The sequence below is a fragment of the Propithecus coquereli genome, unplaced genomic scaffold, assembly GCF_000956105.1.
Source record: "Propithecus coquereli isolate 6110/MARCELLA unplaced genomic scaffold, Pcoq_1.0 Scaffold67, whole genome shotgun sequence".
Lineage (NCBI taxonomy): Eukaryota > Metazoa > Chordata > Mammalia > Primates > Indriidae > Propithecus > Propithecus coquereli.
In genome coordinates this window covers 337,528-351,001 of record NW_012152729.1, presented here as the reverse complement: position 1 = coordinate 351,001, position 13,474 = coordinate 337,528, and the positions used below count along the sequence as shown (strand labels likewise).

At 49.2% G+C, this 13,474-nt stretch overlaps 1 protein-coding gene across 1 annotated transcript; it reads right to left on the bottom strand.

Moving 5' to 3' along the window:
• Window positions 1–1,264: 1,264 nt before the first annotated feature.
• Window positions 1,265–12,059, bottom strand: ATXN1L (ataxin 1-like). The gene is made up of 3 exons (XM_012660508.1): window positions 11,932–12,059; window positions 9,942–10,003; window positions 1,265–8,726 (listed from the first exon to the last, which is right to left on the bottom strand). Exon 3 carries the CDS (start codon window positions 8,607–8,609, stop codon window positions 6,540–6,542), a length of 2,070 nt encoding a protein of 689 aa, XP_012515962.1. The 5' UTR covers window positions 8,610–8,726; window positions 9,942–10,003; window positions 11,932–12,059; the 3' UTR covers window positions 1,265–6,539.
• Window positions 12,060–13,474: the final 1,415 nt, after the last annotated feature.

Below are 13,474 nucleotides of genomic sequence, written 5' to 3'. Positions count from 1 at the left end.
CAAACCATGGAGGAGACAAGAGCTGAGGTCATTTCTAAAAAGTTTCTGTGATGGTACAGAACAAGCACAGAACTTTCCTAGCCTGCACCAAAGGTTGTGTACAGTTTAGATAATTATAGATCTTGAGGTCCAGAAGGAAGTGCCCTAGTTAAATTGTAGCCAGAAAAATAACTATGCCAGGAATGTGGACCTCTTCCAGTATCCTAACAGGGAAACCTGGACTCCTCGCTGACCTCCGCAGGTCCAGTGCTGTTTAATCCTGTCAACTGACTCCCAAACTAGGGTTAATTCCTACCAGGCATGCTTAAGTATTTGTTCTAAAAAATACATTTAAAAGAAAGTAAGTACTTAATCCAAATGCCTTTCTCCCACAGAGCTCCATGCTGAAGTTCTACCTGGGATGCTTCAAAAATGGGTGAGCACTCACCAGGTGCTAAAGATTATTCTGAGCACCCTACGTGGATTATCTCATTTAATTTTCACAACAAATTCTGAGTTAATACAAACTCAGGAGTTAGATGTCTAGGTTCAAAACTGCACTGCCACTTACTAGCTGTGCAACTCTGGGCAAGTTACTTAACCTCTGCCTTGGCTTCCCCATCCACAAAATGGAAATACCGCTACTAACAAATGATTGTTCATATACATAAGCCACTTAGGATAGTTTGTGGCACACAATAAATGTTCCATAAACGCCACTTAGTAGTGGCAAGCTTTCTAATTAGTAGACAATAGCTCTGATTGGGGCTGACTTATTCCAGCAATTTCTGGCAGTGTTCCTGAATAAAGAAAAGAAGTAGGGAAAAGGCCAGCAGTGAAGATACCTACACATCCTTGTAATTGATTCTGCTAGCATCTAAGTCTACAGGTAGACTTCTGGGTCTCTGAAATCCATACCAACAGATAAGAGCCCATGCTTCGGGACAAGCTCACGCCATCTGCCCCAAGCTCACCACACGAAGATGGGTACCATTTGTGCTCCATTATAAGTGCTCCCACAAAGGGTTTCTATCCCCCACCCAATGGCCACCACCTAAGGCTGGGATAGGAAGAAGGCGCAAACACCAAAAGGAAAAGCTAGTAGTTTATATAGATAGATATATAGATATATAGATATTGATAGATATTGTGTTTACATAGTCCACAAGTTAAATGCAGGTATCCATAAGAAGAGCATTAACAATAAAAATACAATCTGTGTGTAGCCAAGTACAGAGACTTAAAATGGTAAAACAGCAAAAAGGATCTCACAAAAGTACAAATATACAGTACAAATTGATTTATTTAAAACAGTTACAAAAAAGCACAACAAAATAGAGATTATCCTTAGAATTATTAATGCTTTGTTAAAGATCAGGTAGGATTAGAGGGTAAGAAATGGTGTTGGGTGGGGGAGCACCTGACTAGTTCTAAGGCTTTAGATACAATGCAGTTGATTACATATTAATTCAGCCATTACATACTGGGGATAGTAGTTGGGGGATCAGTAATTTATCTACAGGGAACTCCTACACAAACCAGATCCATCCAGACCTCCCCAGTGCCATCCTTCTCCACTCTGTAGGACCCTAAAGCCGCCCAGATGACAACATTCCCATCCTTTCTCCACCCCATTCCCTATCCATATATTCTTCCCTCTCCTAAGGTGCTGTGCAAGCTGAGAGCAGTCTGCTCTCTGCAGCTGGAACATATACTGTTTTGGCTACAGGGATCCTGTGTGACTAGGAAGGTTGTTGGGGACTTCAAGTCTGCCATGAGTACAGCCTCTCCCCCAACACAATCTAGATTCTCTTGAATGCAAGTATCAAGCAAGTGAGGGATCAACCCTGCCTTCAGCAATACCAGCAACTGTACTAACCACTCACAGCTCACAAATACGTGCAAACTCCCTGTCCAAGGGGGTGGGTGTAAAACCACTGTGTCATCAGCTCTCTCTCTCTCTCTGAAGAACCTCAGTCCCCGTGACAGTCATAAAGACAGAAATAAATGCTTGCAAGTTTGACAATGGGTAAAGGCACATGGGCTGCTGCCACACACACTGCAGACAGGAACCCAATTTCAGGCCATCTTCACTGCCGGGCATTTGCAGTGAGTGGCTTTGGGATCACACAGACGTGAGTTTGCAATCTACCAGGGAGGGATCTAGGCTTAACAGGAGAACTAATAAAGAAAACTTTAGTGTGAAAAGTGCATTTATGACTACTGTTCCTGCTGGGGAGGCAGCAGGGCAAACCGCAACACCTCTCCTCCTTCCGCCCCAGGCACTGTGCATAGTCTGCAGGTAAGGAGAGAGTGCAATCAACTCCAGCATCTCAAGGGCCAGTGGCATCCTAGGCCCAGACCAGGCTTCTGGTCCAAAGATGGATCCTAGAGTTGAAAGAGCAACTGACAGCTGCTAAGACCCAGATGCTTATTTTATTATTGCATAATGTGGGAGACCTTCCCTACCCCAGGGAAGCTGGAGGGTGAAGGCTTCCCAGCAAAGGGCTAATAGGTTACTGATCAACATCCAACCTAGTAAGGTTCAGCTCTTCAACTGTAGTGTACACTTTTTCCCATCTGAAAGGTACTGTAGCTTCAGTGTGGTTTAGTCAGCTTAGCCCCAGGAGGCCAAGACGTCTCCCTAAAACTTGGCCTCTGTCCTATTTACTTTGTTTATAAGACTGTGACCAAATCTCCCACGGCCAATTCCTCAGGTTATCTTTACTCCAATGGACCCAGGCCCTTTCCTAGTCAACCCATGTCCACCTTCATCTCCAGTGTGAACGCTCAACTCTTCCATGCCTGCTGTTGCAGGTTTAAATCACACTACCATCCTGTACTTCCCCCTAAATCACCTATGATGCCCACTGGTAAAAATAAAATTAAACCCCACTTGAGCAGCTATTTCAGCCAAACTTTAAACCTTCTCCCAACCCCAGAGTCCGCGTAACTGGAACTAGATGAACCTTGCTGGGATGCGGCACAGGCCCTAATGTGGTTCCCCCTCACTCAGTTTTTAAAACAGGATACAAGATACCATAAAGGAAAGAAGTTAATACTACAGAAAACACCCACTAATAGGACCTACATGTTTCTCCCTCAAGACAGGCAGACATTTGGAGCCAAAGGGCTCCTGACAGCACTGAGGCCATATCCCTTTGGATTTGCCAGCCCACCAGCAGCATTTCATACCGTCCCTATTCAATATGACTTTGCCATAAAATAACACTGGTACAACACAGGTAAGAAAGAACAGGATGCCTGGACTCAATCTACATGGCCGAAGACATGAAAGGACTGGGAGCTCCAGAGGATAGCAGGCAGGACACTGAGCAGACAGCAGCAGTGGCAAAGCAGCACAGAGCAAAGTCCTTGGTGTTACGACCAACTGGGACCAAGAGTATGGAAGGGTCAGTCCAGATCTCCTGGGGCCCCTCCCCTCAGGTACAAACACTCAGCTCTTAACTCCCAGAGCCGGTTCCCCCGTGCCACCCGCTCCCCCATGTACGGTAATCTTGAAAGGAATGATGACTCAAGACTTAGGTTGTTACCCTCCTTTACTGGGTTCCCCTTCTCCCAAATTGGTATGGACGTTTCTGTATAGTGCCAGAGAGTGAGCAGTCCTCCCTTCTATCCTGGAAGCTCCGAGAATGTCCTACCACTGAAAAGGGACTGGCTCTGGCCTTCATCAACTGCCCATTCCCAAAAAGCTCACAACTTCCCCACTAAAATGATCACTCTCTTAAAACCACTCTCAAGTCTCTTGCAAACTTAGGAAATTCCTATAAGGAAGAATGGACACACCACAGGTTACTCTTATTTCTCGTGCCTGGAAGAAAAGACTGAACCAGAGGGAAAAGACAAGGGGAATGCCACAGCTCTGACCAAGATTTCAAGCCCAGGCCTTCTCTTCCTGGGGGACCATACTTTATGAAAGATACCTTTGCAACTCAGCAAAATCAAGTATTAATATGTTACATATGCATGGCACGATATCATGGGAGCTGCTGGTACTGCTTTACCAGCAAGAGACAGAACAGCAGCAGAAAGGTCAGGGCCCAACTTGCCAAGTTCCTCAAGAATCTCTTTCCAGGATTCAGCAGGAGTTACCTGGCTGGAAAGTCACAACTGGCCCAAGTGGAGGGTGATTTGATTTAAACTACTAGGCTGGTATCTGACTAGATACAGCTTTGCTCCCATAAGGAAGAAGCTCAGGTGGTGTCCTTGTGGATGCTTCTTGAGCATCTACTGTGTGCATGTCACCATATTCAGCTGATGAGACTTCCTATGAGGAAGGACGCTTGCGAGAAACCCGTGCAAACAATAAGCCCTAGGAATGAGTTGCTCATGAAACAGCCAGAGATGGGGCCTTCTCCCAAGGCTCTCATCTGAGGGGATGCCTCAAGACTCAACCCCACAGGCCCCCGCTGTAGGAAACAAACCAGAGAAAGCAGCATTGAGAGATAATGGGGGGCGGAGAAGGGAAAGGACATGATCCCAAACGCAGTACAAGGTTGGTGTTTGCTCCGACATGACCCGGAGACTGAAGTACCCTCAGTCAGGTCAGCAGCTTCCTTTGGATGGACACCTCCCCTCCCTGAAAAGCTGAGTGACCAGGTAACTGCTTTCAAGGAATGAAACCATGGACTATCGGGCTTGTAGCAAACAAGCCAGTTTCAGTCACTCTGTCCCCCCAAGAGAACAACCTTTAGCACCTGAACACTAAGAATGACTCCATTCTCAGAACTTCCCCTCCCCTCAGGAGGTAGGTAAGACTATTTATCCCCATTTGGCAGCTGGGGAGGAAGTGAAAGAGCAAGAGGTCACGAGACTTGCCTGAAGTCTTTGACAGAGCAGAGATCAGACCTCAGAGGTTTGGACTCCTGACGACAGGTCGGGCCCCGGCCAGTCCAAGTACATCTATAAAGGAAATGCCAGGATCATACCCTGGGAGAAGCCTAACCAGAGAGCTGGGTGGATAATACCCTGAGTTGCCTTCAAGAGTCTAAAGACCCCCAAAAAAACAAAAAAACCACTCACCCACCTGAAAGCTAGTGGGGGAGCCTAATTCCCAATACCCAGTGGAACCCCACAGTCTGAGCTGATGCTGAAAGTTGTGAAGAAAAAAACGTGGGCTTGAGACATGGGGGGCAAATGCAACTAAGACTGAGAATACTCTTTGCAGAGGAATATACCACCACAGGGTGAAATCCACTTTAGGTATTGAAATGTCATCAAGACTATCATCTTAGAGCTGGCAGTAGGAGGGGACGCCTTGGAGATGCCAGAATGCTGGGAGAGGCTGTGTAAAAATGCCAGGATGGGCACTGCCAGCCAGGTGCATTTGCCCTGGCCCAGGGCACAGTTCCCTTCTTGTTTCTCCACCAAGCTGTTTGGCAGTGAAGAGGAGGGGACATGATTGAGTCTTTAAAAATGGAGACTACAGCTGAAGGGGAAATCAGAGAGACCCCTACATACCAAAAAACTAGAGTTCTTGGTCAGAGTGGACAAAACCAATGTTGCAGAAGAGGAAAGGCAGTGCAGCTACCAGTGAGGCCCAGGTCAAGACACCATGCAGAGAGGTTAGGGCAGGAGGGTGGGGGCAGCGCAGGCACTTAGGCACAACATAGACAGACGAAGGCGGGGTGTGGGTGCCTAGGGAAAAGAGTCCACTGGTTCTTTCAAAAGTCACCGTTACCAACTAAAGACTCAGTGAAATGTCAAAGCAGGTCTGGCATGCTGAGTTGGAGGAGCTGTTAGGTCAGCTACCTTTCCAGAGCCCTGTCCGGAACTCAGTCAGCCTGGCTATCAGGCCTTTCTCCCAAAGTTCTCTGACTGGGTCCCCAACAAGGCGGTACTTCCGTCTGAACCCTGGAGGGGCTTCTCTCTCTCCTGCCCCCAGCTGCCAGAAGCATTGTAGCAGGAATGGTGAGGAGAGGCGGGGAAGGGCTGTGACGCAGAGGGTCAAGCAGAGTCCTTAGATGAGTGCTCCTCCCACAGACCCGGCCACAGACATCTGTAACAAAGTCACCCTTTAAAGTGCACATCTCTCACAAGAAGGGTTCTGGGTGGGAACCCTCTTATTTCCAACCTTGGGGCCTCCTGCCCTTCCACACAAAAAAAGAAAGAAAAAAACCTTCTGACAGTTTAACTGCTACTATAAGCTGTGGATCATCATTTTTGGCTCTTTCGATACTCCCTCCCTCTGCCACCTGCTCCCAAAGCCTGGACTTCCCCTTGTAGGAGCTAGGGATGGGGAGGAAAGAACAGGGAGGCCCTGATTTTGGAATGTTTCTTATCCTGTGTGCACCCCCTTCCTTCCCTGGCCCAGGCCTGCTGCTCCCCAACACAGCACCCTCTGGGGGCTGTGCTGAAAGGATGCCACGGAGTAATCAGCAACAGATCCTGCCTGGGGAGGCTGACTTCATGCCTCCCCTTTCGCCCCAAATCTCACTGCCAAGAGAGCCGTTCCCTGCTCGGCATGTGCAAATCCTCTGCCTGCTCACAGTGAGGCTCAGCTCTGGGGCCAAGCCCCAGTCGTGGTCTGGGAAACAGGTTCATTTTCCCGCATTGGAACGCCCTTCAATGGACAGCTTCACCTCCTGTGGGATGAAAGAGGGACGGAGTAGCGCAGCCCGTGCCTCCTCCCCTTGCATGCTGTATCTTTGGAAGTTCAGGGCTGGCCAGCAGGCCTGAGCACCGGGCTCAGGCTGGGAGGGCTCTACCACATGGGAGCCCTCTCCTGCCGGCTGGCTCTTCCCCTCACTGTCACATAGCTCTCTGGGTCCCAAGACTGTCCTCTCAGGCCTTTCTCGGGGGGGACCCAGCTGGCCTGGGGGAGCACAGCTGGCCTGAGAAACTGAGTTACTGTTCAAGCTCTGTAAACTGATAGAGATGCAGACATCTCCCACCTGTAGCCGATGGCAGGGCAGAGAGAAGAGTTGTGCAGTCCGCCCAGGGCTGCAGGAGGACCAACCCTGGCCATACACAAAGAAGGGGTGCTCGGGGGGCACCTCGATGCTCACTTTGCTCTGCTGCTCACCAACCACGAAATGCAGCATGACAAATCCAGGCCATTGGCTCTCCTGAATGTCCACGACCGTGCTAGAGTCAATCTTCAGTCCCCCGCTCACTTCGGCACTGCGCACAAAATCCTGGGTCTGGAGGTCCTCCACCCGCTTCAGCTCCCCGGTAGCCAGCTGGATGATGGCGCCTTTCATGAAATGGGAGGGCAAGTGGGAGGAGGTAATGGGGGGTGGTGATGGCTCCTTGTCTGGGAAGGAGGCTCTGGCCTGCATGTCCAGACTTGATGCTACCAGGATCTCCGAGCCCATGGGCAGCAGGCCTGGGTCAGTTCCAGTGGGCACCAGGTTGCCATTGGCTACAACCACTGCTTTGGGTAAAGGTCTATGTTTCACTGGTTCCTGATGGGACTGCGGGTAGAACCCACGGGCCTGATTTTTTTCTGCCAGCTCTGCAGGGTTCCTGGCCGACCCTCGCCCCTCACCCTGATGGTCAGGGGTATGATGGGATAGGTTGAGGGGGCTGGGTTCATCCTTCCTCTGAGCTGCCACCACACGATAGTCCTGAGAAGCTAAAGCGCCAACCACCCGTTGGACCTCAAGGTCAGTGTCTGGGGTCCCTCGGTGCGCCGGCGCCGCCACCTCTACCCGTGGAGTCTGAGAACCTGAAAACAACTGTCCGTCCACCACACATTCTACAACTGGCACCAGGCCCTGGCCTTCACCCTTGCTGTTCGGGGAGTCAAGGGCTTCGCTTTCCCGTCTTACTATATTTCGCTCTCGTTGTCTCTGTCCTCCATTGGCAGCAGCTGCTTCCAGAGCAGACTGGCCCTCCTGAGGGATAAGAACTGGGCTGGAACCTGCTGGAGGGGTTTCATGCAAGGTATACCCAGCAGGTAACCTGGACATTTGATAATAAATGGGCATCCGGCCTGGAGCGAGGTCCAGCGGCTGAGTACTGGAGTGATGTGGCAACTGCCCAGGTGGGGAGGTGGCTGAGGGGGCTTTGTTAAACGAGTGGGCCGGGGATGAAGCCTGTGGGGGAGGAGTGGCTCCTTCTGCCAGGAGGGAGGCATATGGCACAAAGTGTGGAAGGTGAGATGTGGCAAGGTTGGCAGAAGGAGAAAGGAGGGGACTTGGTAGGAAATTAGGTGGCACAGCGTAGGGAAGGCTGTAAGGAGACCCAATAAACTGCAGCGAGGTGGACGGGAGCTGAGCATAGTGGACTGGGGGATAATGGATTCCTGGGTGTTGAATCAGTGAAGACGCTACATTAAATGTGGGGGGCAAGGGGCTCATGTTCACCACAGATGGGAGGCCAGTTGGTGAGAAGGTGGCAGGTGGCACAGCCACCTTATACAGCATGCCATACTGGTCCACTGTGAGACCGGTGATGGCCTCAGCTCCGTCACCCCCCAGGCTGACTCTGGCTCCTGCCTGGCTCTGCCCGGCCACCATAACCCCTCGGGACCATTCAGAAGCATCACTGGAGGGTGTGTGGTTAGTGGAGCAGCTGGTAGTTCTCCCCATATCCTCGCTGGTCACGGGGAGGTCTCGTTTCTTTGGTGGAAGGCATTCCTGACTCCTCTCATGAACAGGTTTCATATTGCTTTGTGGTGTTCCTGGAGCCTGGAATGGGTCGGCTTGCTCCTTGGGGCATCAGAAGGGGCTTCTCTGTGGCTTCCCTGCACCCCTCTCTGCTGCTGGCTGGGGCACCCACATCTGCTAGGGAACAAATCAGAGGCAAAGAAAAGTAACCTACAGATGAACCAAGTCAAAGGAAAGAGCAAGAACTGTGCCCATGGAGGAAAATACAACAAAGGAGACTGCTGGAAAAAAGGAGGTATGAGAAAGGGGCAGACAAGGAGATTACCCACCCCGACCCCAATCCACCCCCATTCATCCACCTAGGACATGAGACAAATGGTCAGGGAAACCACAAAGCACTATAAGGACAAGCATTCAATCATGCATAAATAACCGTGGGATCCATAACCCCAGAGAGACCAACAGCTTCACAACTAGTCATGCCTCTCATGAGCACCTTGACTGTTCTCAGCCTTCTCCTCTAAGGAGACTTTGAACACATGGTCTTTGCTGCTGGTTCTTTTTAAGTTTTTCCTTTTGCTAAGAAATACTAATGTGCCATCATCCTTCCCTGAACACATGACCTCATCCTTGCTTCCTTTCCCTAGCCTAATTTGGGTTATGATCTCACCTACTCCCATCCCTCCCACCCCAAGCCTAGCTAAACTCTCATCCTCCTTTGCCTCATGTTACCAGCACCTCAAGGACTGAGATGTCAGTAAGTCCTGAGGTCTGCTTGTGCTTTTAAAAACTTTGCTCTTTAAACATGTTATGAAAACTGCCATCTTCCTTGCTCCATGAAGTATACTACATTCCAACTATAGTGAGCGATTATACTAGTTTGCTCTACAACTTATTTCTCCTCCTCACCAAAGAGCAACAGAACTCTTCTGATCTCACACAGACTTCCTGCTCCCTAGTCTCACGAGAGTTTTTTTCGTCTCACTGACCACCTTCAATGTGCCTTCTTTATTCATTTCCTTTCTTTTCTTTTTTGTCCTTTCTTTTGCCAATGACTCGTTTTCCATTATGGGTCTGCTCTAGGCACAACTTCATAAAATTTTGGTTCCATTCCTCTAAATATGCCTGTTTATGTCTATGTCTGTATGATTCATAAGAAAGTTCTCTCTCCTTTCTCTTATCGTCACTTTTCACAAATGCTTCTGTCCATTATAGAACAACTTTTCGGTCTGAATACTTCAACGCACATGAACTTTGTCACCTACTTCTTCCAATCAGGCTCCAGTTCTTTGGATCTGAAAAGAGCTTTCTATGACATTACATTCTGTCTTTCCACTGTCACATCCCAGATATTTTTCTGCTACAAGGACTCCCAAGTCCCTGTATTACCTGAGCTTCCAGTGGTGCTTCTGAGCAGCTGTAGTAAGTGTCCTCCCGGCTGACTTGGGAGCCTAGGAGACAGAAATAGGAATGGGGTAAGCAGGAGGCTGACCTCTGATTCTTCCCAGGGTCATCATGAAAGGCAATTCCAAAGCATTAAAGCCCCTGAGTCCTCGCTGCATCCTCTTCTCCAGAGGTAACAGCACATTTATCTAGAGCGCCTAGATGGCTGAATAGAGAAAAAGCCATTTCTTAAGCTCTAACATGTAAGACATCCCTGGAAAAAAAATGTCCATGTGTCAAATTTCATTGTTTTTTCTTAATATCATAGTCTTCATTCTCCACCCATGCCTATTCCCAAAAGGTTAAATTTACTTCCAATCCAAATTTCAATGAAATGCACGAATAAAAATGGAAGGCTTAACACTGTTCCCATGTGAACAATGGGACGCAGGAAAAATCAACTCCATATATTTCACCTTTATTCAGGGCCTATGAAAACACAGATGTGGAGGTTATTGAAATGAAAAAAGCGGCACTAGACGAAAAAGAACAATTATTTATGTTTCTGGGGCAGAAAAAGAGGTCAAGGGGGAGTCGCCCAAGGGGGAGTCACTCAAGGGGAAGACTTATTAACAGATTTTCAGGGTAAAAAAAAAAGATCTCCTGTGTGTGTAAAATTTTCTGAGTGACAACTTTATACGAAGTGCTGTATCAGATGTGAAAGAAACTTAAACTATCACCTTGGTCCTCACGTAGTTATCACTGGGGAAACAAAACTACCGCCAAACTATCCATATCTGAATCTACACTTGCCAGAAACGTCAAGCACTGAAGAGTGGAGACTTAAACTGTCAAAACAGAGTACTCTGATGAGTACTCTGAGAAACTACCGACTGTCCTGTCCAAGTCCTACAAAACGCTGCAAGCCTCTACCCAAACTGAAGGCAACATTTATGTCTTAAGATTGGCAAGACGCAGGTGTATACAAAAGGTGGAAGGATAGGAAAACACAGTGTGGAAAGACAAATTCCTAATCCCACAAACACAAATTACAGTGTGGGTACAAATCATGCATCTGTTCTCTGCCAGCAGTTTCAGCAACTGAAAAGTAGTTAGCTTTCTCCTTCATGCCCAACAGAAATTGGGGTCACATCTTCAATTCCAGAATGATCCTTGCTCTCGGCAACTAAAACATTAAAGAAAACTTGCCTCTAGTTAACTGAGGAGTTAGCAAACAGGCTAATAAAAGCGCTGAAAGAGGCAAAACGTCTGCGGGCAGTACAACAAAGAGACAAGCCTGTGCACTAGGTTCCCACAACGCAAAACACATTTCAGAATCTGAAACCTTGGCCTCTGGAGAAGCTCAATGAGGATTTCTCAAGGGGAAGACGCAGCTTATAACCCCAACTGAGCTAACGGGCTGTTCCTGAGAGCTGCCAACGCTGCCAGCAGAGCCTGGAACGAAGCTTCTCATTACGCTTGGGTCGGAATCAAGAGATTGAACCCAGTCGGAGATCCGAATTTGCTGAAAGCGAGAGGTGCGCCCGACAGAAAGGGAGAAGCTTGTTAGAGACTGGGGGTTATGGCTTCCCGTGATCCCGCAATCCTTGCTCCAAAAAGGGTAGGGCCCAAAATTGGGAATTCTGCGTTTAGAGAGTGGGAAGCCGACCCTTCGCCAAGAGGGAAGGGGCGAGGCCCTGCAGGCGACGCTTCCTTGTTTGGGGGCCCCTTCCCGCCCCGGAGCCTCAGACACCCTGGCCCGCTAGGATACAGTCCCGGGGGGCGCCAGGACCTGAGGCTGCCTCCCCGGCCCGGCCAGAAACAAGCGCGCGAGGGTCTAGGCTCGGCCTCTTTCGCTCCCTCTGTCCGCAGTTCTCGGGCCCCGGCCCGGCGGGGCAACTGGCTCCTGGGGGCCACTTCCTCAGGGGATACGAGCCCCGGCCTGACTGGCCTCAGCAAGGCCAGCCTAGCGGCCACCACTCCCGAAAACACTCACCGGCCCATTTCACAGCGCTTCCCGGGCTCCTCCCGCTCGTCCCGGAGCCGCCGCAACCGCGGCCGCCGCCATCCCCGGCCCCGGAGCCGCCCCACACCCAGCGCCCCCCCAGCTGGGCGCCCGGCGATGGCGTCAAGCGCGCCCCGCCCCCGGCGCGGAGAGATTGCGTCATTGCCCGGGCCGAAGAGCGACTCCCAGGACTGCCCGGGAGCGGAGGGGGCTGACCATCCGCCCTTCGCGTCCAACGCCCCCTCTGGTGGGAAAGCAAACTACTCTCCCTAGCACCGGGTCACGTGAATAGGGCTGAGCCCGGCCCCCTCACTCTGACCCCACAATGACCCCGCAGTTTTGCCACTTAAGTAAATTCTGGGGATCCCACACAGAGCTCTGGGGCGTGGCCTCAGCGACCCCCCCTTTCCTGGACTTCCGGTCCTGACTTGTGAAGTCTCCTTTTGGGAATCTCGGGGGAACACGGAGGTGACCCAGGCCCAGGAGAGTAAGGAGATCCCTCCTGGGAACCCAGGCGGAGATAGGAACTCTTTAAGAGTTGAGAAATGGCCCAGAGGGAGATGAGGGTGGACCGGCCTCGGGGTCTAGGGGCAGGTGAAGCAACTAGTGGGAGACCTGAAAGTTTATGGAGAATAAGAGGGAGGGGTTTAGTACGGTGGGAAGCAGCTTGGTTTAGTGGAAAGAGGCCTTGACTGCGATACAATATTATTAGGTCACCATTCATTACAAATTAGTCCACTTCCTAGCATCATGAACATCTGATTAACTTAAGTGAAAACAGAAATGAGCGCCAGCTGAATTTACAACTATGTAAAAAAGCAGTTATGGATACTTTACAGAAAAAAACGAGCAAAATTGAGAAAAAATAAGCTTGATTGCTGGAGAGATTGGATTCTCAGTGGATTTTTTTCCTTTGAGTTTGTGCAGACTCTTCGAAAAATAACAACTGATTTTTGTTTGATTAAAAAGTACTGGCTGGTCTGTGGTCCCTAGGGTGTAGCTGTCTGATACATTAAACATCATGTATTTAATGTTAAAAGATACAACTGTGGTTTATATGTTTATGTAGCTGCACAGAAAACTTGTGGAAGAATATATAACTAGTTAACTAGTTATATAACTAGTTAACATTGGTCATTTTGGGAAAGAAAGTGGAATTGGGTGGTGGTCAAAAGGTACAAAGGCAACTTATTTGAATTTGTTGTGAGAATATTATCTTAGAAATATAAAAATGAATAAGTTAAGATACTAATACAGTACATGATCTCCAATATTCTAAAGAATCTAGACCTCATTTTGATATTTTCTCACCTGGATGGACACAAAGGATCATCAAAATTATTAAGCACCACCACATACACACCCCACCCCAGACCCAGCACAGTGGAAAAAATATAGTGAAGCTGCTGCTATGATCTAAATAGCAGAGGGGAGGGCTTTGCTTCATGAATATTAATACTATTCATGATGGTCTCCTTCTCTCTCAGTTTGGCTAAGAGGGAAGTCCTGTGGTCCCTCGGTGCATCAGTTTTAG